Genomic DNA, 22,897 nt, shown 5'->3' on the forward strand with positions numbered 1-22,897 from the left:
TGTTGAAATACGGTGCACCCCGCTGTTTTCCCACTTTCCCTCTTTTTTTTTCCGTGGTTGGAGATCCATTTGGGCTTTGCCACACTGGGAAAATGGAGGGGGAAAGCACCGGGTGGCTTCAGAGATGCAGAGGTTTGGGAGGCTGGGAGCTGCTTGGCTGGAAATATTAAGCAAAGGAAATACACCTGGGGAGGGTGGGGGGAGGGCAGGAAGATGTGTCTGGCTATTTTTTTGCATTAAAAGGAAAAATTGAGTTAAGCTCCAATGGATTTTTTCATTGGAGAGGTGAAAGGCAGTGCCTCCATTGCCTTGGGGACAGCAGGGGACGGGCAGGGATTCCTGAACCTTGATTTCTGAGAGGTGGTCGCTTCTGCTCTGATCTTGGCCGCTGGGAAGTGTTTCCTGGCTTGGGGTGGAGGTGGGAATGGCTGTGGGAGCCAGATCCCACAGATCTGGAGAAAGTTCTGTGGAGACTCTTAGAGCCCCTTCCAGTGCCTTAAGGGGCTCCAAGAGAGCTGGAGAGGAACTTTGGACAAGGGCCTGGAGGGACAGGACAAGGAGGAATGGCTTCCCACTGCCAGAGGGCAGGGTTAGATGGAGTTATGGGAAAGAATTCTTCCCTGTGATGCGGGGGAGGCTCTGGAACAGGGTGCCCAGAGCAGCTGTGGCTGCCCCTGAATCCCTGGAAGTGTCCAAGGCCAGGTTGGATGGATCTTGGAGCAACCTGGAATAGTGGAAGGTGTACCTGCCATGGCAGGGAGTAGAACAAGATAAGTTTTCAGGTCTCTTCCAACCTGAACCAGTCTGAGATTCTATGGTTTTGGAACAGGGATCCACCTCCTTCCATATCGAGCCACCTTCCTTCCATTCTCCTCTGGCTTCCTCAGGCGCTTGATTGAAGGGGATTGGGGGTCTATTGGGGACCCCCTTCCCCAATCCAGGCATACAGCAGATCCTGTGAGGCCCCTGCTGGAGCTGTTTGTGTCTCTTGGCCAGAAAGTGGGGTGACTCTGGGATCCCTGATTGCTGTACGCCCACCCAACACCCAGGTAGCCCCTTTTACCTGGGTAGGGGTCCCAAAAGACTGCGATGTTGCCTGGGTCCTCTGTACCCTGGAATGCTGGACTGGGGACGGGGGGACCTAAATTGTTGCGGCGCGACAGGATGAGGCTGGGCTGAGCCCGCAGCCGGGCACGAATTTGCCATTTTTTTGCCTTAAAACCTCAGCGAGACCGCCTGGCCCTTTAAGAGGTCTCCTACTTCCAGCCGAATGGGGGCGCTGCTCCCCCGCCCGCTCCGGCCCTCCGCCGTCCCGGCATGCACCGCGCCCCCCTAACCCTAACCACCCCGCCACCCGCCGTCTTTTCCCCCATCATTTCCCGCCATTGTGCCTGGGCGCGCGCGTGCCGCGTGACCGGGCGGGGGGAGCGCGAGGCGGCGGGCCCGGGCCATAGAGACGCGCGGCCGGGGGCGTGGGGCGGACATGGTGGGATAGAGCGTCCCCCCGCCCCGCCGGCGGCCGCCCCGAGTCCGCCAAGGCCGCCCCGAGCCCGCCGGGCCCGGACAAAGCGCCGCCGCCTCCCGCCCCGCCCCGCCCCGCCTGCAGCCCCGCCGCGGAGCCATGTCGGCTAGCAGCCTCCTGGAGCAGGTAGGAGTCCCCCCCCGCCGATACCGGGACGGCCCTGCTGGGCGAGGCCGCGCCTCTGAGCCTGACAGGGGTTGTGCGCCGGGCCGGGCCGGGCCGGGCGGCGGCTGCGGCCTCATTCCTCTCCCGTCCCAGGGCCGCCATCCATTGTGATGCGGCTGGGCCGGGCCTGTCCCCGCAGGGCTCGACCCTGCCAGGCCGGATCTCTCCCCAGCCCGGGCCGGGTCTGTCCCTGCCGGGCCTTGGCTTCCCCCGCCGCGACGGGTCTGTTTACCCACATCAGCTCTGTCTTACCCTCATTGGGCCGGGTCTGTTCCTCTGACTCACCGCTTTCCCGTTTTCTCTCCCCACGACGCTGCTGTCGCGCCAGAGACCCAAGGGCCAAGGCAACAAAGGTGAGATCCCAGGGTAGGCCTGGCTGGGAGCGGGAGGATCCCGCCGCCGGGAGAGGGAGGGTCTCTCTAAAACCTGCCGGGAGGGAAATAAACCCTGTCCCACCAGGCCTGGCTGCTGGGCTATGGATAGTTTGCAGGTGATGCCTATGCGGTGGGAAAGTGAAGTGTCTGTGTGTTGTGGGCTGAGCGTGGTGTATTAGAATTGGCAGAAGTTCATTATGTTCTAAGGTTTGGCTTTAAATACTTTAAGCTGATAATAATGAGAGCTTATTGCATAGGTTTTTCTAAGATTACACATCTCTTCTCAGTGCAAAACGGCTCTGTGCATCAGAAAGATGGGTTGAATGATGATGACTTTGAACCCTACCTGAGTCCCCAGGCCCGTCCGGTGAGTACTTGCTGCAGGCAGGAGCACCAAGAGCAGCAAGGCTTCCTGCTGCTCCAAGGGGGGGAAGTTGGGCCTCCTTGTATGTTTCCCATCTCCATTGATTGCATTTTGATGTTTGCTAGCTGCCTTTACTTATATTCTATCCTATACCGGCATTTCTGTTGGTCTACCAGCATTGACTGCCCTTAGATTGTGGTGGGTGAGGTAGGAAGGTTTTTAGCAACTTTCTGAGGCTGTGAGAACTTCCTAGAGTTGGTGTCCAGTTCTTTTTTTTTTTCAATGTGACTGTCTCAAAGTCACCATTTCTGCTCTTTCAGTTTTAGTGTTGTGCCTGTGTTGTTTTCTGGTTCTTTACAGCAGAGAAATGTGCTGAGTTGGGTTGTGAAGTTGCTTCACGGAAGACTACTGCTGACTTTTGGAGGATCAGATCAATCTTATCTCAACACTAAGTCAACTGATGATTCAGGGGGATTTCTCAGTTTTTCACAAAAAACAAAAAAAACCCAACAAACCAAAACAAACAAACAAAACAAAACAAAACAAAAAAAACCCCCACAAACCCAGAGCCCACATGTGATACAAGTGTTGAAACTTTCTGAGAACTTTGGTTACAAATTGAGCCATAGAGTTTTTGACTTTGTGACCAGATCCTGGAAGTCAAACTTGCAGCTACTTTTTCTCTTCACTTTCTCTTAAAGTAACACCACTGTTAACTGGTGTGTGTTTGTTTGTTTTCCTTAATGGGCTGCAGGGGATGACACAGAACAGATGGAGTTCAGCTGATTGGGTGTACAGGTGTTTATAGATAAACATCTGTAATAGCACTGGAGCAGTCAGGTTATTCTGGCTTCTCTTTCCAGTTGTGATCAGTAAAAATAAGCTGTTCTGGTTTCCCCTTACTGTATTTTTGCATATTTTTACTAGTCACTACATTATTTTTTTCATGTAAACTTGATGCATATTTTATTGGGACACAGAAACAGATTACTCTCAGTGAAATTTCAGCAAGCATTTTCCTAGTTTGTGCTAAAGATCTGAGGAGAAGTATTCTTTGTCTGTCAACTGTTCATAATCTTCAGAATTCAGCCTGTCCATCAAGACAACTCGCTGTATTCAACCTCCTGAAAAATTACAAACCTAAATTCAGCCTTCATAGGGTGAGAGAACATTATTGCATTCTCAAGTCTTGACTAAAAGCAGCTACCTTCCTAGTAGCTGTCATTTAATGCTGATTTTTTCTTTCTCAGCTATCAACATCCCTAATTCCCAACTTCTTTCTGAATATGGACATATTTCATACAAACTGCAATTTTATTTAAATTTTCTAAACACAAAAATGTTTACTATAATTTTGAAGCAACACAGTATTTTACTCTATTTTACATGTTTTGATGAAGTATTCCTGGATCTTTAATTTCTTTCAGTGTGTCTCAGGCTGGTAAAAAATTCATTTTAAAAATAAGGAAGTGGTTGAAATGTGCTCCAGGAGGCAGAAGCTGAGCTGGAGCAAGGTAAACCACCAAGTTAACTTGGAGTGGAACCTTTGAGTGACTCAGTTCTTTGTTGTGCTGTGTAGAGCCCAAAACCTCAAGAGCTCGGTCTGGAGGGAGGCAAAAATACATAGGTATCCAAGGGTACACTCTTTGGTGGAGATGGGAAAGGGAGTAAGATAAACTGCTCTGAATAATTGAATTAAATGTGTTTTGGAGTTGCTTCCTGAGCTCTCCACATAGCTGTGGGGTAACCATGTTGTAAAGTTTCACTGCTCCTTATTCCCCACCTGCTCTTTCAGGCATGACTCTTATCAGTTCTCACGAGGTTACTGTGTATTTTAAAGCTCAGATACACAGTAAATTATTTTTTTAACCCTTTAAAAATCAAAAGCTCAACAGCAAGGCTCACTGAGAACCTTGGTCTGAGGTGAAGAGGAACAGTGAATTTGAGGAAATAACTGTGTGAAGAGTCTTAGTCATGGAGAGAATGAGAAGCTGGTAGAGTTTTATTTGCATGGTAATCAGCAAGTGTGTCAGTTGTGTGAGGGCAGGGGAGCAGAGCAAAATGCTGTGTTTGATAAAACAGCAGTGTTGGAGATGTTCATGTGGAGAACAGCAGTGATTATGTCCTAAGTCTGCTCTGAGCTTCCTGTGCTCAACTCTTGAACTGCTCTGCTGCCTTCTTACTACATGTATACAGGTGCTTAGTATTTTGCAGGTCATAGCTTAATACACCTTGTGTTAGATATCTCAAAGTTGTACATAATTGACAAGTGGGAAAATATTTTGAGGTGACTAGAAGAACAGTGATGTGCTATCTGACAGTGATGTGTTTTGAGTGCTCCTGTGGAGAGAAAATGGCTCTGCCTCAGATTTAGGGATAGGCCAGCATGTTCCTGTTACTTTAAAACTGAGTTCAGGAGAGAAAATGTTACTCTTACTATTGAGGCGATAAGCTTATTAAATGACTTTGCTGGCTCAAAATAGTAATAGGAAGTTTTAAGTTTCATTTTCCTTACAAGTTAGTGTCAGTGTTGCTGCCTTTGGATGTATTGAGTCCTCGGTTTAGCAGGATTGAGTTCCTCAGTTAGCAAAAACCTGAATGAGAATGAATTTTTTTTACTGATTTGCTTTTGGGAGACTTTTGTGAAATCAAAGGTTGAAAAGAGCATCTCTGAGTTTTCAGGCAATACCACAGAAATCTTGTCTTTGAACACATGGTGCTAAATAATTCCTATTAATTTCTGTGAAGTTGGAGCTTGGTTAGCCCCAAACCTGTTGCTCTCCTGTAAGTAGACGGTAGAATGGCAAACCAGCTATTTCTGGAGAGTGCCAGAGCCATCTTGAGAAACTCTCTGGATTTCAGTGTGGCATAAAATCCTCTGGGAGCTGTGCTTGGCAAGTGAATACGTGATTCAACAAAAAATGGAGCAGAGCCTGCTGCAAGCCAAGCTTTTAGCTGAGAACTGCATGTACCTTTGATCTCACCTGTATCAGGCTAGTGTGTTAGGGGCTGGGCAGTGGGAGGCTGCTGCTCACAGGTTCAAATTACTCAGGATGATGTCCATTAGCAGGACTGAAACCACTCCCAGAGGGGACCTGGGTTTGAATGAGAAATGACAGATGTTTTTCATGTAAGCATATCTTGGGGATGTCTGAGACTTCCCAAATTGTCAAATCAGATACTTGTTTTTTGTAACCTAAAGGCTACTTGGATGGTAAAAGGGAGATCAAGGCATGGAGCTGGGTTTTTTTTTCCTCTCTGGATTTGAAACCTGTTTGTGTTGGTGCTGTCACTGTGCTGCGAAAGGCTTCTGTTGATTACTTCCCATTTTCAGCATGTGCCCCCAGCACTGGAGGAGTTTGTGTTTTGAGGAATAGGCCTTAAATCCCTGTTTGTTTGCAATTGCTTGGAATATTGTGAAGTGTGGAACTTTAAATAGTAGGAATAAAGCTGTTTTCATGGCTAGTAGGTTTAAAGAAAGCAATCGGGGACACTAGTGATTTTCACAGTGTGTTTCCACTGAATCCTTTTCTTTCTTATTCCCCACCTCTCTGCACTCTTTCCCCAAATCCTCCCTCGAACACCCTAATAAGGATTAAGTATGTTACACAAGCAGGAAAAACCCTTGCTGGAAGTAGTTACTAGCAGAAGATGATATTTGGATGCAAGATACTGGATTTATAGCCTGAGCAGGAGCTCCCGGGCTTCCCAGTGTCCAGTGTATGTCACAAACACCACACACTCCCCTCTTGGCACGGGAAGCTTTGTCTTTAACCTTTCTTAGCCTTTGTCTTTAACTTTTCTGGCAAAAGAACATATTTTAGAGCCCTTCTAACAAAGGAGGTGTTCAAGGCTGGGCCTATATCTCTGCCCAGCCCTAAAGGAGGGAGGAGTAGGGCATAGGAAGTTTAAGCTGCCTTTACTCCTGGTCTCTTAAAATTGGTTCAACTCCTTCTAACAATTCAGTGCTTATGTTTTTGTGGTTTTCTTTCAGAATAATGCATACACTGCAATGTCTGATTCCTACTTACCAAGCTACTTCAGTCCCTCCATTGGATTCTCCTACTCCTTAGGTGAAGCTGCCTGGTCCACAGGGGGAGACCCCCCCATGCCCTACCTGACCTCATATGGACAGCTGAGCAATGGGGAGCCTCACTTCCTCCCTGATGCCATGTTCGGGCAGCCAGGGGCCCTTGGCAGTACTCCATTCCTTGGGCAGCATGGCTTTAACTTCTTTCCAAGTGGGATTGACTTTTCAGCTTGGGGGAATAACAATTCTCAGGGACAATCCACTCAAAGCTCTGGCTACAGCAGCAGCTATGCCTATGCTCCCAGCTCACTGGGAGGGGCCATGATTGATGGGCAGTCAGCCTTTGCCAACGAGACCCTGAACAAGGCTCCTGGCATGAACACTATTGACCAGGGCATGGCAGCCCTCAAGCTGGGCAGCACAGACATAGTGAGCAGTGTCCCAAAAGTCGTGGGCTCAGCCGTGGGGAGTGGCTCTGTGAGCGGTAACATTGTGACTTCGAACAGTTTGCCTCCAGCCACGATTGCACCACCAAAGCCAACTTCCTGGGCTGACATTGCTAGCAAACCTGCCAAGCAGCAGCCCAAGCTGAAGACCAAGAATGGTGTTGCAGGGCCAAGTCTTCCGCCTCCTCCCATAAAACATAACATGGATATCGGAACTTGGGATAACAAAGGGCCAGTAGCAAAAGTCCCTTCACAGGCCTTGGTCCAGAATCTTGTTCAGCAGCCACCGCAGGTGTCTCCGCAGCCTGTGAGCCAGCAGATCAGCAGTAGCCCACCGGTAACCCAGGTTCCGAGTGGGCAGCAGCCACAGGCACTGCCACCACCAGCTCCACTGCCTGTACCACCAGCACAACCCACCCGCTGGGTCGCCCCTCGGAATCGTGGCAGTGGCTTTGGCCAGAATGGAGTGGATGGTAATGGAGTGGGACAGGCTCAGGCCAGTGCCGGTTCTCCTTCTGAGCCACACCCAGTCTTGGAGAAGTTGAGATCTGTCAACAACTACAACCCCAAGGATTTTGACTGGAACCCAAAGCACGGGCGGGTTTTCATCATTAAGAGTTACTCTGAGGATGATATCCATCGTTCCATTAAATACAACATCTGGTGCAGTACAGAGCATGGCAATAAGAGACTGGATGCAGCCTATCGCTCCATGAATGGGAAGGGCCCTGTATACTTACTGTTCAGTGTCAATGGTAGTGGTCACTTCTGCGGCGTAGCAGAAATGAAATCTGCTGTGGACTATACTACCTGTGCAGGTGTGTGGTCCCAGGACAAATGGAAGGGACGTTTTGATGTCAGGTGGATTTTTGTGAAGGATGTTCCCAACAGCCAGCTGCGACACATCCGCCTAGAGAACAACGAGAATAAACCAGTGACCAACTCTAGGGACACTCAGGAGGTGCCTCTGGAAAAGGCTAAGCAGGTGTTGAAAATTATTGCTACCTACAAGCACACCACCTCCATCTTTGATGACTTCTCACACTATGAGAAACGCCAAGAGGAGGAGGAAAATGTTAAAAAGGTAACGTGTTTGTGTGTCTTGTCTGAGTTCTGCAGGGCAAGAGGTGGTGGGTGCTGCCTTGCACTGGACCAACTCTGGGGTGTGGACTTACGGGCGTTATCCTGCCTTTTGGCTATCTACCTCCTTGTACCTGGAACCCACACCCAAATAGTAGTCAGTCTTAGGGGAGGAATATGTCCAGAGAAGCCACCAAGGTGATTAGAGTGATTGAGCACCTCTCCTGTGAGGAAAGTCAGAAGAGAAGGCTTTGGGGTGACCTAATTGTGGCCTTCTAGTGCCTGATGGAAGCCCACAGGAAAGATGAAGTGAGACTATTTACAAGGGCCTAGAGAGACAGGACAAGGGGGAATGGCTTTAAATTGAGAGAATAGGTTTCGATTGGATAGTAGGAGAAAATTGTTTCCTGTGACGGTAGTGAGGCCCTGGCATAGGTTGCCCAGAGAAGCTGTGGCTGCCCCACCCCTGGAAGTGTCCAAGGCCAGGTTAGATGGGGCTTGGAGCTGCCTGGTCTAGCAGAAGGTGTCCCTGCCCATGGCAGGGAGGTAGAATTAGATGATCTTTAACATCCCTTCCAATCCAAACTCTTCTATGGGTCTATGAAATAGGTGCCAGCACTTGGCAGAGCAGGGGGAGAAGCCTTGCCCAGTCCCTGCCTGTGATTGACTGTGTGTTGGTTATGCTGAATCTCAGCCTTTGCTGAGTGCTGTGACGTAAACAAAATGTATTTCTCTGCCATTATCAGCTCCTGGACAGAGCAGTTTGAGGTTGGAGACCAGCAAGGCATTTGGGAAGTTGTTAGAAACCAGAGCCGGGTCTTAGAATGGCTGCTAATCCACCTTCTGGCTGCAGTGGGGTCAGCATGACAGATGTCTCCCTCCACTTGTAAAACCTTCAGGAACAGCAGTTCCTGTCCCTCTCCAGACAATCTATCCCTCTTCTTAATTATCCTTTTTGTAAGGAGGCTTTGTCTAATGCCCAACCTAAATCTCCCTCACTGTGATTGAAGTCCATGACTGCTTGTCCTGTGGACACAGTCACTGTGCTTCTCGTTGCTCTGTTTGGGGCCATGGTGGGCTGTCACCTGCAATGCACTGCCAGCAGTGTGGTACATGAGCTGAGCTCCCAATTTACCTTGCAGCTGCTCTCAAATCTTCCTGTCATCATCTACTCCTTAACAATGCATTAATTGAAAATCCTGCCCCAAATTCAGGAATCAGTGGGCTTTGAGTCTTACCTGGGTTCAGCTGTAGTAAAGTCACCAGAGGCTGCCCTTCCTCAGTGTGGGTCTGTCTTATGTTAGATCAAAATGATAATTATAAAAATTAGGATTAGCACAGCTGGCTGGGAGTTTGCCAAGTTTTCTGATGATCTCTTTAGTTTGAGCAATGGGGAATTTTTCACCCAAGACTTGAAGAACAGAATCAGGAGCTGCAGCTGCTCACTGTGACAGTGAATGCAGTTTTAAATTTTTTTAATATATTTTACACGGAGCATTGTATAAATTATAACACTTAAGACAAATGTGGTCACTTGCAGTCCTTGGAGAAAGTCTATAAGGGAGGAATAATAAATGGCAAGGTGTGAAGGTGTAAACTGGTATTTTGTGAGGACCTGATTATTTTGTGTGATTTCACCTCCTAGAATTGTTTCACTTGTTGTCCAGCCTTTATCTTCCCTGTGAGGGTGAATAGTCTTTGGCACAGGTTGGCCCAGAGAAGCTGTGGCTACCCCATCTGTGGAAGTGTTCAAGACCAGGTTGGATGGGGCTTGCAGCTGCCTGGTCTAGTGCAAGGCGTGCTTGCCCATGGCAAGGGCTGAGCAAGATCATCATCATTTCCAGCTGAAATCATTATGGGATTCTGTGATACCCTCCAGACCTGACTTCACGGAGCAACAGTTAGCATTGTTAGAGAGTCAGACCTTGGCACAGTGCAGGGGAAGGGGGAAAATGCTCCTTAAGGACAGGTTAGGGATGGATGGTTGAAAAGAGTTAATACTGGGTGTGGATGGGTAAGCAGAAGGACGAGGAAAAGAGAGAAGACTTTGGGAAAAGCAGACAGAAATGATGGGCTCTTCTAGAAGGCTGCTTTGTTTGCTGTGTAAAGTCTGAAAATCAGGAATATACTAGAAATGAGGCTTAGCAGTTTCCCTAAAGCTGTAAACTGTCTTTATTCATCTTCCCAGTTGCATTTTGAAGTCTCCTCCCCTTTCTTCTTGAGACATGCTGGTGAGGAGAGTTGAAAGTAGCAGTGATAGTCTGAGTACCAGTGCTGCCTTTCTGAACCATGTTCTAGGGGGTGCAGCAGCAGTTGATTAGAAAAGTGCTCTTTCTCTGCAAAGGAACTTAGTCATAGGTCTTTGGAATTCACAGAGGAGAAGGGAGTTGTGTAAACACAGTCGGTGTTTGCTATTTACTCACCCTGTATTTCATGCTCTGGGCCCCTGTAACATCCAGTACGGAGGAGGTGACTCTGGGCCTTGGTCGTTCTTACAGCAACAGTTTGACCTCCTCGATCACTCACTCGCTGACACAGCCTGGAATATGGTCAAGGTTTCTGTAACTTCTCTTTCATGGTTTCATTGAGGAACAGTTATTTTTGCAGAAGGAGTGTTTTCTTTTTTCTTGGAGTGATTCCTTCCATGGGACTAGAGGTGCCAAAAAGCCCAAACCATGTTTTGTCTGCTTGAAGCATCTCAAGTAATCACCTGAATTAAAAAAATATATGAGGAACCAGAACTGAAGCACTGGAAGGTTAAAATGCTGCTCTGGTAGCAGTTCCCTGCCTGCTTCTTTATGCTGGGGAAATTCCATTGCCCCCAGCTCTTTTATTTCTCCTACAGTGTGAGATGTTGATGCTCTGCAGTTGTGTTCCTTGAAGCTTAAATGTTTCAAGGTTTGGCTTGTTTCGAACTTCTCCCAAGCTGCAATTGTTTCACTTGGCTTCAACTTGCCCAAATCTTTGTCTCATTTGCAGTTTGATTCTGGCTTGCTGCCTGAGCAGATGTATGATCTCTTGTGAAAGTCTGGAAAATCTTGAATATTCTTTTATGCTTCTCACTGTTAGTCATTTTTTCAGAATCCCCTAAAGCAGGTCCAAGAAATTGTATGAAAAATGTATAGTGTTTATGCTGTTTCCATTGTCCGGTGAAGGGAGAGGTGTGGGTAGTTAGTTCAGTGTTGAAAATACTGAAATAATCCTCTTTCTTTTCCTTTTCTGTTGCCTGTGGTCATCCTGTTCCTCTAAAACTAATCCCCATTCCTTTTCCATGTGTTGCTTTGCTCTACTAATCCAGTTTTTTAAAAGGTTTGAATATTTTCCTGACCCAAAATGGTGGAGCTGACTTGCAGTGCAATCCTGCCCAGAGCATTCCTGAAACCCAGAATGGCTGCTTTTATGGTAGAGCTTGTCACTGACTTCTTCCATGTAAGAATTATTCTATCTTTGCTTTAAACAACCAAAACAACAACACCAATCCCTGCCCCATGGTCATGCACTTGGATTTCTAGGAATGCTGTGGTGACCTTGGTGTAAAGGTCTCCCATAATGATCTGCTTGGTGTGAAAGGTTGACAGCTTGTGTTTTGTGGAAACGCAATCAGTGGAAAACTCCAAGGGAAGTTTGTTTTGATTCTTTTCTGCCTGCCCAGGCTTGAGATATTTGTCTGTCCCTGGTTCCAGGGATTTTAGAAAGGCTATCTCATGAAAACCAGTGCTGTGTAGAGCACAGCACTTAGTGGTCAGGTTTGCAGCTGAAAAGAGACACTTTGCGCTGGGACTTTGAGTGTTGAGTCAGACTGAGCTGTGCAGAATGGGGAGGGCTTTGCTGGGGTTTGTCATGATGAGGATCAGCCTCAAAGCAGAGGTGGGATTGGCCAGATTGGCTCTGTTATTTCTGGAATTGTGCTGCTTTATGCCTCTGCTGATGGTGTCTGCTGGTTAAAGGAATACTGGCAAGTGTCACTGCCTCCTTGAAACATGTGATTTAGGGGAAAACTGAGGGGTGTTGTATGAGCCTGTTTGAAATGGGCAGGCTATTTCACAGTCACTGGAATATGAATGCTTTCTGATGGATTTTACAAAGCTCTTTTTTTCTTCTTACCAATTTGTAATCTCAGAGGGGAGGAGAGAATATTCACTATAGGGTGGACCAGCACTCTTTCCTCCTGCTGTTAGAGTTATCCTAGAGAATGCTGCATTTGCTTTGGCTTTACCAAGTTCCACAGGACAGTATTTCTGACTTGAAGATTCAATTCCTGGATATTTCATATCATGGTAAAGCCAACTGTTCTCTCTGGCAGCAAGGGAGCACTCCTTCCACTCACACAGTTCCTTTCATTTGGTGATCCCAGGACTATTTGCTGTTTTCTGCTCCAAATCATGACCATAATGAATTTAATTGATTGATACACCAAGCCAGATTTTCTGCTGTGCTGTTCAGCAATGCACATGGTTTCGGTTTATTTCCAGGCTGTTTAAATCCTGTAGGATTGTGTCCATGCTTGTATGTTTGCCCAGGGGTAGAGAAACAAACCATCCTGCTTATTCCAGTGTCTTGGCGCTGGCTGTTTGTAAGGAGTATTTTGTGCTTACAATAATTTTAAGCCAGCCTTTAACAACACTCACAGGTATTTTTGCTCGTATTCTAGCTGTGTCTAAAGACAGGAGAAAACTGGAGGGAAGACTTAGATCTGTCTGATGCTCTAATGCTTGTTTTCTGCTGTGAGACAGGGAGCTGTGTTTCCTCATTCCTAAAAGAGGAGCAGCTGGGAGCCTTTTCTCTGCAACTGAAATGGAATCAGAGCAGTGGAAGAGCAAACCACTTGCACTTGCCTTGTAGTCCTGTCTCTCACTGCTAGTGTTGTGTTAGAAGTCTTTAAAATAATATTTTAATGTAATGTTAATATTATAAAAGAATATTTAAATTGACTTGTTGATGTTAGTTTAAGGGCCTGTTGACATGCACTGTTTAAATCTTTTCAGTTTTATCCCTGTTCATGGCGGAGGGTTGGAACTAGAAGATTTATAAGGTCCTTTCCAATCCAGGCCATTCTAGGATTCAAGGACTTGGATTGGTGTTGGGCCAGACAGAGAGTGCAGGCCATCTGCAATGGGGTTTTTCACCTCCTAAAGGTATGGCCTCATCCAGGGGGAGTTTATTCCACACCCTGTTCTTGTGAACTTGTTCCCAACCTACTTCTTGCCCTCTCGGTGTGGGCAAAGCTTCATGTTCCCTCACTCCAGATTATCATGGCTATTTGATTTCAGCTCTGAGCTGCAGAATACCCTGATTGTTGCAGTGTCCTGTGCAGGGCCAGGAGCTGGACTTGATGATCCCTACGGGTCCAGCTCAAGATTTTCTGATGGGGTGTCTTAGCCTTTTGGGGAATGATACTGGGAGTTCCAGTGCTCCAGTGAAGGAATTGCCTGCTGTTTCCTCTGTGGGCAAGCATTGGGTGAGTGATGCTTCTTGCTTGGAGGACTTTCTCAGGCTGAGCTGAGATTGTGCCTGACCTGGTCTGCCCAAGGGCTTTGGGCAGTGCTGCAGCTCAGGCAGGTCCCAACAAACTAGGGTTTATGTGCTGCACAGCTGGGAGCTGTGCCCTGGCTTCTCCTCCAGGTCGGCCTTTGGCTTAGTGTGCTATTTCCCTATCTGTGGTGTGGCAATAAAATCCTTACCTTTGCTGGGAGTGTTGATGCTGAATCAAGGTAAGAGCCTCTGAATAAATGGACAGTGCTGTCTCTCATTGTCATTTTGTCAAGTACAAACACTTGATCCTTTTGTTGTTGGCTCCCCTGCAGTGTGAATATATAAGGTGATCTACTATTGCTCAGTTGCTGTTATCAGGACCTGGCTTGTGACATGGCTGCAGCCCCTAGGGACAGTAGTGACAGGACTGAAGTCACTTTGAGTAGTATAATCAGAGAGAGCTCCTGTTTGCATAAGGGCTCTATGTGAGGTTGGTGTCAGTACAGGATTTGAGCCATGGCATGTATCAGCCATTCCCATGCCATGCTGCTCTTGCCCTTCCTGTTCCTGAGGGGTTTGATGGATGGGGATGAGTCTGAGCAGGTGTCCTTCTTGCTTCTCCCATTTGGATCAATAAGATATGACAGAAGTTTAATGAAAGTGCAGCCAAAGGGCATAAAACACTTCCTGATGGAATTCCTTTTGCTCTCCAGGGATTGTATCCCAGAGCAAAGCTCAGTGTGCATGTGCAGATGCTTCTTTGTCTTCTGCAGCTGTCACATAGCTGGGTGGGCAGTGACACACTGTTACATAGCCTGTGGATTTGGATGAGGATGAGCCAGGAAGGACAAATGTTTGCAATGTGGTTGAGCCTTGCTGTGTGTTCTGGTATATCTGGCTGGTAGTTGAATGCTCACTGTAACACCCCAAGGACAAGATGTCTTGGATCCCTCTGCTCCACTCAGATGACACCTTACATGCAGTGCTGCATCCAGCTCTGGGGTTTCCAGCATCAGAAGGATGTGGAGCTGCTGGAGGAAGTCCAGAGGAGGCCACAGAGATGCTTCGAGGGCTGGAGCCAGGCTGGGAGAGCTGTGGATGTTCACCTGGAGAAGAGAAGGCTCTAGAGGGACCTCAGAGGCCCTTTTAATGCCCAAAGAGGCTCCAAGACAGCTGAAGAGGGACTTTGGACAGGGAATGGAGGGACAGAACACAGGGAATGGCTTCCCATTGCCAGATGGGATATTGGGAAGGGATTGTTCCCTCGGAGTAGGGTGAGGCTCTGGCACAGGGTGCCCAGAGAAACTGTGGCTGCCCCATCCAGATTAGACAGGGCCTGGAAGAACCTGGTCTAGTGGAAAGTGTGCCTGCCCATGGCAAGATGAGATTTCCGCTCTCTTCTAATCCAAACCAGTTGGATTCTATGGTTTTCAATCAGGGATACACCTCCTTCCATATCCAGCCACCTTTCCTCCATTCCTCTCTGTCTTGTTCCTTGAGGCAACCTCTTGACTGAAGGGGAATGGAGACCTTTGTGGACCCCCTTCCCCAGTCCTGGTTTACAGCAGGTCTGAAGCAAAGATGTTCACTTTGGTCCCTTCTCTAGCTTGGCGACATGGGGGACATCTGCTCTAGCCTCTCTTCTGACTTATTGGTATTTAAGGAGGGATTTTCCCTGGGGTTGGCTCCTTATTAGCTGCACACAGGCCTTGGGAGTGCCATCATCTTCTCAGCAGGAAGAGGTGATTGCTTGGAGTCCAGCTGCTGGGGTGATGTGTGCAGCAGGAGCCTTGGCCATTGTCACAGCCCAGGACCTGTCCCTGGAGATGCCCGGGGCATGATTGAACATGGCAACCAGTTTATCCCGTGTCTGCGTTTGGGAAGTGGTGACTGTTGGAACTCAAAATGTCCCTCAGACATTTTTAGAGGTTCCAGACCTTGGTCGGAGGCATTTGAGACCCTGGCAAGCAGCTGGAAACAGCTGTAATTTTGAGTTTGAGCCATGGAATGAGTTACCAACTTTGAAGGTGGAACAAGCAGTCACAAAGGGTTAGATAGTATAGTAGAAGTAGTTACAAAATAGAGGGGAACATTTTTTAGTATTGTACAGGGGGGTTTTTACTTTGTACAGGGGGGTCAGAATTTCTAAGATAGAGGAAAGTGGGCTGATCCTGTTCTTCCTCCTTCTTCTTCATTGCCTCCATGTTCTTGGTGATGCTGGCACTTATGGATTGGTTTAGAGTAGAAAAGCACCTTGTGACATAGGTAGTAGGTATTGGGGAAAAACTGTAAACATATAACATGTAATATATCATGTAAAAGACAGCAGCAGCCCTGGGCGGGGAGAGAGAAGAGGACACCAGGCAGTGAGGGTGTCAGGAGTGTGTGTGTCTCTGCCTGGGCTGCTGACCAAACAGCCGCGGCCCGCGAAGACAATCTTTTAGATAGCTAGCAATGAACTGCCTTGAGACCGAACAACAAGAGGCTGCGGAGTTTTTCTTTGGAAGCACGGGTTGGAGGAGAGACTTTACCACCACACGAGACCCCTGACCCAAGCCTGGGGTTCCGACAGTGACATTAGCTTAGGCAGTTGCAGATGCTTCCTAAAGGGATGTGTGACATTGCCATCTGTCCCTGTGTAATGTAACATGCTGGCTGCTGAACCAGGAACAGGGCTTGGCACCTTCCTTTGGATTTGCGGCTCTCCCTGTGGTGCTTCTTGTGCTCTGTGTTCAGGCCTGGCTCTGCTTCCCACCTGGCAGTTGGATTTTGCTGTGATGTAGTGGTGTTTTGGCAATGAAAGCACCTGCAACAGACTTGGGCAGAGCTACAGGAAAAGGGGAAATGCATTGACTTATTTGGGTAACTGTTCTTGATGAGAATATATGCCTTCGTCTGATCCCTGTCCCCAGAAGACAGCAGAGGATCGTGCTGGCCTTGCTCTGCATCTTGCAGAAGAACTGGAGGTGAAATTTCCTTGGGTTTGTGACTGAGCGGCCAAAGCCAGTGGTAGTGTTCTGAGCTGGAGGCCAGGCCTCCCTTTTTGGGAAGGTTTCTAAGGATAGATGGCTGCACATGCTGTTGTCCCAGGATTGAAGCTCTTTGGGGATGGGCTCTCCCTGCATTCAGCAGTGGCAAAGGATGGGGTTTCCTGTAGCAGCCTGTTGCAACCTCTGCTTGTTGCAGAGGTTGTGTGAGCTGCCAAGATAGGAAGGTGCCTCCCATAGCAAGTTAGCATGGGACCATGGGAGGCAGGCAGGGGACTCTGTTGCTGCCCTTATTTCAGGTGATACAACTCCAGGCAGAGCAGCTGACATGCAGGAAAGTATCCTGAGCGGAAGCAAAGCACTGGGTTCATAGCCCTGACAGCATCTCCTCTCTGAGTCAAGAGGGAAAACCTGCTGTACCTGTGGATACCTGCTGCAGGTATGGCTTTAGTGAAAGTGGGATGGACTTGGCATCTCTCCGACTAGATGTGTGGTGATGGACTCACTCCACAGGAGCCGGAGCCCCGGAGTGCACGTCATGCCTAGACTACAAGGGACCTGCCCATCTTCAGGGAAGAGGCAGAGCCAGGGAGAAGCATCAGCTCAGGGCCCTCTGGCTGCTGACAGGTTTCATTTCTGAGGTGGTGTCTTAGGATCTGGGAATGACACTTCAAACGCCTCATAACCCTTTGAGGAAGCCTGGACCCGCTTCTGAGAGCTTCTCAGTTAAACCCAAACAGAACTCAGAGGAGATGGGCGCAGAGTGCTGAGAACAGCAGAGATGAGTGGCAGCCTTTGGTGTCTGGGGGTATTTTAGTGCTGCACTGTCTCTTTGTTCTGGTGTTTGGACAGGGTGTTTCTGCACTGCTGGAGGAATACCTGGGGTGTTAGCAGCAGTTAGTAGGAACTTCCTGTCAAGTTCTTGTTTTTTGAGTGAGGTACCATCAAGTTGTGTCAGGGCTGTCTGGGAAGTTTTATGCTGGGGGCTGGGACTGTTTCAGTCCCTGCAGACCAAGGCTGATGGTAGTGCTGCTGGGGTTTGAGCTCCAGCCTACTTTGATGCCCACACGAGAGTTCAGGTGGTGTTTTTCCATAAAATCATGGAATGGTTTGGGTTGGAAGGGACCTTAAAGACCATCTCATTCCAATGCAGATACACTTTCTTCTAGACTAGGCTGCTCCAAGCCCTGTCCAACCTGGCCTTGGACACTTAGAGGGATAAGGCAGCCACAGCTTCTTTGGGCACCCTGTGCCAGGGCCTCACCACCCTCACAGGGAAGAATTTCTTCCCACGATCCCACCTAACCCTGCCCTCTGGCAGTGGGAAGCCATTCCTTCTTGTTCTGTTCCTCCAGGCTCTTGTCCAAAGTCCCTCTCTAGCTTTCTTGGAGCCCCATTAGGCACCAGAAAGGGCCTCAGAGGTCTCCCTGGATGAACACCCCCAGCCTATCTCCAGAGCAGTGATGTTCCAGCCCTCAGATTTCTCTTGGTGTGGTCTCCTCTGGACTTCCTCCAGCAGCTCCACATCCTTCTGATATTGGAATCCCCAGAGCTGGATGTAGCTCTGCAGGTGGTGGATCACCTGAGATGAGAAAAAAAGGAGAATGAGGAGCTGTTTGACCTCAGCAATGTCGCATCTCTGCAATGACTGGATGCAGTAGCAGCACTTCCTTTGACAAGAACAATGCTCTTTTCCTGACTTTGCTGGCTATGGGACAGGCTCCATGGGAGAGCCATATCTTGGAATGCTGATGTGTAACAGTGGTGAATAAAACTGCTCTCAGTTAATATGATTTCTTGGGTTTTTTTTTGCAGGAACGCCAAGGCCGTGTCAAGTAAAAGGCCATTCCTCTGGCACAGATTGCAACAGAGATTGCATCCCAGCTGTCTTTCAGAGAGAATTAGGACTTTTTTTTTCTTAATTCCTTTGACTTCAGAAAGACTTTTGCAAACTTCCAATTAAAAAAAAAAATTGGAATATCACAAGGACTAAAAAAACCAAAACCAAAAACAACAACAAAAAAAAAATCCCTTCTAGGTAGAGTAGAGGTAAAACCTGTCCCCTTTCTTTTGGCTTTGGTTGTGATTTCAGAGCGTATGCTTTGGTTTTGTCTTTTTACTATGGTTTTGGATTTTCAAGTCCATAAGTGGCATATGCGGTTTTTTTTCTCTAATTTTTAAATTCCACTGTTTCTCCTCCTTCCACCCTGTTGGGCCTTTCCCAGGTTTCGATATTTGCACTTGGAACACTGAATTATAACATCCACCATGCAAAGTGGAGTAACTTTTTTTTTTTCTTTCCCTGGACTGGAAGAGGAGGAATTCTATGAGGAAGTCGGGGTTTTGGCCTAAGAAGAATTGAAAAGAGACGTGTCCACGAGGTTATGTCTTAAAGGTGGTTCATTTTTCTCTGACCCTTTGTTACTTAAAAGTCATGTACTAGGAGTCCTGAAAAACGTTCTGTTCTTGTGCATTATACAGATTTAAAGATTAGGTCTGGATGAATTTGATTTTTTGAAAGCTGAGAACAGTGGTAAAAACTTGTCTTGTTTACAGGAAAATGAATTTTGGACAATAAAAAAACCCAAAACAAACAAACCAAGGAAGAAATATTGTAAAATGTGTAGTGACTATGTTTCAGTTTCTTGTTAAGCGAATGAGGACTGGGCGTTGCCTTTCTTTTCACCATTAATCACTTCTCAATAATAAATGTGAGATCCTGTTGAGCATCATTGTCTCCTGCTCCCTTCTCCGTGCTGTCAGCTCCTTGGATAACAATAATTGGAAAAATACCTGAAAATAAGGAGTGGAGAGGTGATTTCTTCTTGAGTTTGAAGTGGGGTGCTCTCACCTTGGCATCCCCAGCTCAATCCTGGGGCTGTTCCAAGTCCTTTGGGATTGTTGTGGCTCCCTAGTGTCACCTGGCTCCAGATGTGAGGGGCAGTGTCCACCTGGCCTTGCTCCCAGGATTTCTTTCCTTGTCATGGGTAAGTTGGGGATGATCCAAGCTCCTTCCAGGTGTGGGAAATGCAGACATGTCACAGCCCAAATCATCTTCCCTGGGAAAAACACTCATCGTGAAGAAAATAATTAAAAAACCTCCCACTCCTTCTTCTCTCATCATGGACCCTGCTGCTCAATTTTGGTGGACTCCACCTCTGTCCAGCAGCCCGTTGCTCCAGGAGCTGACCAGTCTGACAAGCATTGCTGTGGAACAGTGTCAGGTGTCCTGAGGGCACGGCCAGTGTCAGGGCCCCCAAGTGCCAACAGACTTGCTGAAGGAACTGTGTACATGAGTGATGGAATAAACCTTACTGGCCACCTTTCCCCTCCCTTTGCACTGGGGAAGGGGCTATGAGGGAGCCCGGGGATGCAGAGATGGCCATTTGGGGCAGCCTAATGCCACTGGGAGAGTGCAGGTGCAGTGGAGGAGAAGGTGAGTAGATTATAAGAGCGGTTTAGGTGGGGTCCTCCCAAAAAAGGGAGGTTACAGCCCTTTTGGGGCTGTAAACCCCAATTTTGCCTCGAAGTTTAGGAGGTGTTTGTGCAAAACATACAGAAAACTGTAGCATTTCTTTTTATGTATGTGAAAATGATTGTTAAAATTGATTTCAAAATACAACCTTGTATCTACAGTATTATGTACAGGATCTTGGAGTATAAGAAATTCTAAATAGAAATATATAAGGTTTAAAAATGCAAGTAAAACTTTTGTGTATATAAATTAAACAATAAAGGGCTTGAAAATGTAAGAAAATATGAAGGCAATAGAAATAGCTCTGACTATTCAGAGGTTTTTTCTGTTTTGGTGCAAAACAGTCAGATCTTGTCTGGGACTGAAGTCACTGCTGCCATCCGGTGTTAAGTATCACGTATGGCAGCTTCCCCTTAAGGAAATGCCACACTCAAAATGGCATTTAAATTTTAATTTAAATTAGAGACCTCTGGAAAAGCAAAGGTGAGGTGGGATTACCTGGAACCTCAAGGCATCGAGGTGAAGGGGATGTAGAAGCAGACAGCAAACAGATCCCACAGCTTCTCACTTCAGCAAGGGGAATTGCTCTGGAATTTCATGTCCAGTGTCACTTCCAAACCCCACAGGCGGAACAAACACCCCAAGACTGATCTCCTTTGTACTTAAAATAGCACAGACCCACCAGGAGGGCCTGCAATTCACCGATACATGTCAGCAACTGTCTTCTCACTTGCTGCTCTCTCCACCTTTTCCCTTTCTGGTGGGATGCAGGTGCCACTCCCCAGAGGCAGGAAAACTGCACTGCAGTCCAGTACAAAACCTGCCTGGCAAGCCCAGGACACCAGGAGCCAGCAGCCATTTCTCCTGGATTTCCTGCTCACAGGCAGGCATTTTAAGCTTGCTTTGCCTCACAGGTGCTTTTCTGCCAAGGGCATTCCCATCTCTTTTTAGCCTCATTCAAGTTTTGGAGAGTTAATTTCCTGCTCACAGGCAGACATTTTAAGCTTGCTTTGCCTCACAGGTGCTTTTCTGCCAAGGGCATTCTCATCTCTTTTTAGCCTCATTGAAGTTTTGCAGAGTTAAGTTTCATGAGAACTTGTTCATACTTTGTGACAGCTGGCAGCATCCATGCACTCTCACTCTTCCATTCAGGACAAAGACAGCACAACCCTTAGACACCTAGTGTGTAATCCATCAAGGGAAAACCACCTCACTCTGGGAAGAAACGTAATGCCCAGTTTTGACCAAGACTGAAAAAATCCAAATAGCAGTGCTGGAAACATTTCCAGGTATGGAGCCTTCCAGCTCCCAAAATGCAGCTCACAGACTTCGTTCCACAGAAACCTCAAAAATGCCCGTGACTGGGCTCAGGGATAAAACCCTGCCTGTTCCACCAGCCTGGCATGGAACATATTCCATGGACACCCCAGGAAGGTGTCCCTGACCGTGATAGGGGATTGGAACGTGGTGATCTATAAAGTCCTTTCCAACCCAGACCATTCCAGGAATTTAAGGTCAATTTGAGCTACTTTTCAGCTCACAATTCCTTCCCAAGCCTCATCCTTTAGGCTGTCTTTCCCATACCTTGCTGGAAAGGGAAGGAGTGGCTCCTCTCCCTAATCACACCCACTGCAAATTGCTGAGCCCTACCCAAAAACCACCAGGTAACATAAATGAGTAATACACTGTCTTGTCTGTTTTCCATATTCCAATGCTTTAATGACATCAGAATCAATAAATCAGGATCAATCCCAGGTTATAGGTACAGTTTCGATGGAATAATCCCCAACACTCACTGCCAAGTGCTGCTGGAGGTAAAAAACCTGCCCAATTCAGATGATATTTAGGAGGTCCCTATCTAGTTTCCTGGGATGTATGGGAAGCTGCTACTGACAGACTGGCACTCAAGAGAACTTAAGTAGTTTACTGAAAGCTTCTAAAACAGGGACTTCTTCCCAACTTCAAGGCAGTTCAAATGCTATGGCTCCCCAGGCTTCCTAATAAAGTGCTGCATAAGTGTGTGGGAACCTTCCTTTAACCCAGTTTCAGGGAAGAGTTGCCTAAGATTTCAGTTAAAATTTAAATCAGCTTGTAAGACATAAGACAGAAAAAAAATACCCAGATGCTCCTTTTTCCCAGCTGAAATTTACTGGGATATTGAGAGCTTATTTGGAAAGAAACCCCTCTGAAGGATAGTATATCAAATACCATGGAAATTATGAGGGATGGAAAAGCAAATACTTACAGAGTCATTTCCAGCACAGTAATCACAAACATCCTCAGAGGTGTCATTTGGTGGCTCAAATCCTGTATGGCCAGACCTGACACTTTGGCTCATGTGGGAAACAAATGGGAAGTGGCAGAACAAAGTTAAGTCCTTCCTTAAAACAATTCCCAGGGAGCTGATGACCCTCCAATGAAACTCTGGCTTGGGATAAGGCCTTCCTGCCTGTGGCATTGATCTGGTTGAGCACAAGTGCTCTGGCTGGAAGTGACAGTGTCGCTGAAATTATGGGAAAAGCAAAAATTCTCCAACAATATTTTTTAGTGTTAAAGAATTAAGGCATTGCTTTATTTTGTCCAGGATGTTGTTCTGGCCAGGATGTGCAACATAAATAATTTCTTTAATGTATTGCTTGGGTTGTGCAGAGAAAATCCTTCCATCACACATGATTTTTACTAGATTTTTCACATACAGTCAAAATTTAGATTAATTCATTGGTTCAATGTTCATTGGTCCCAAGTTACACAGTTCTTAGAATTTGGTTTCCTATTGGTTATTGTTCCCTTTGCCTTTGATGCTAATTAGGTTTTCATTCTTTGTTTTCTTACCTATATTTTCTCCAACCAGGTGTCTCTGACGATGCCAGGAGTGAAGTTTGGTGTTGATGTTTGTTAATGGTCATTATCTTTTGTGTATCTTCTGTGCTACTCCCAGTCTGCTGAGATGTTAAACTTGTCAGACCTTGAGTGCTGAAATGG

General features: G+C 47.2%; 2 protein-coding genes across 5 annotated transcripts in view; both read left to right on the top strand.

Moving 5' to 3' along the window:
• Positions 1-19,169, top strand: part of GMEB1 (glucocorticoid modulatory element binding protein 1) — a 30,599-nt gene extending 11,430 nt beyond the window's left edge. For all 3 annotated transcript variants that reach the window (XM_072917978.1, XM_072917977.1, XM_072917979.1), the window contains exons 11-13: positions 2,016-2,040; positions 2,349-2,428; positions 18,256-19,169. The gene's annotated coding sequence lies outside the window, so the exon portion shown is untranslated. The remainder of the gene's footprint in view (positions 1-2,015; positions 2,041-2,348; positions 2,429-18,255) is intronic.
• YTHDF2 (YTH N6-methyladenosine RNA binding protein F2) lies at positions 1,302-19,169 on the top strand. Of its 2 annotated transcripts, none has more exons than XM_041720783.2 (5): positions 1,302-1,648; positions 2,016-2,040; positions 2,349-2,428; positions 6,420-7,985; positions 12,633-18,228. In XM_041720783.2, the coding sequence occupies exons 1-5, from the start codon at positions 1,622-1,624 to the stop codon at positions 12,840-12,842; spliced, it is 1,908 nt and encodes a 635-aa protein (XP_041576717.2). In that variant the 5' UTR covers positions 1,302-1,621; the 3' UTR covers positions 12,843-18,228. The 2 variants fall into 2 exon arrangements, with proteins under 2 accessions (XP_041576717.2, XP_030146280.1); XM_030290420.4 differs by lacking the exon at positions 12,633-18,228 and adding an exon at positions 18,256-19,169 and having other exon boundaries at positions 1,311-1,648.
• Positions 19,170-22,897: the final 3,728 nt, after the last annotated feature.

This window comes from Taeniopygia guttata, chromosome 23, assembly GCF_048771995.1.
Source record: "Taeniopygia guttata chromosome 23, bTaeGut7.mat, whole genome shotgun sequence".
NCBI lineage: Eukaryota > Metazoa > Chordata > Aves > Passeriformes > Estrildidae > Taeniopygia > Taeniopygia guttata.

Bases quoted from the DNA above. Each gene is read 5' to 3' on its own strand.
- YTHDF2 (XM_041720783.2), top strand. From the start codon at position 1,622: ATGTCGGCTAGCAGCCTCCTGGAGCAG. The intron at 1,649-2,015 runs GTAGGAGTCCCC...CTGTCGCGCCAG, and splicing joins CTAGCAGCCTCCTGGAGCAG to AGACCCAAGGGCCAAGGCAA. The intron at 7,986-12,632 runs GTAACGTGTTTG...CTCGTATTCTAG, and splicing joins AGGAGGAAAATGTTAAAAAG to CTGTGTCTAAAGACAGGAGA.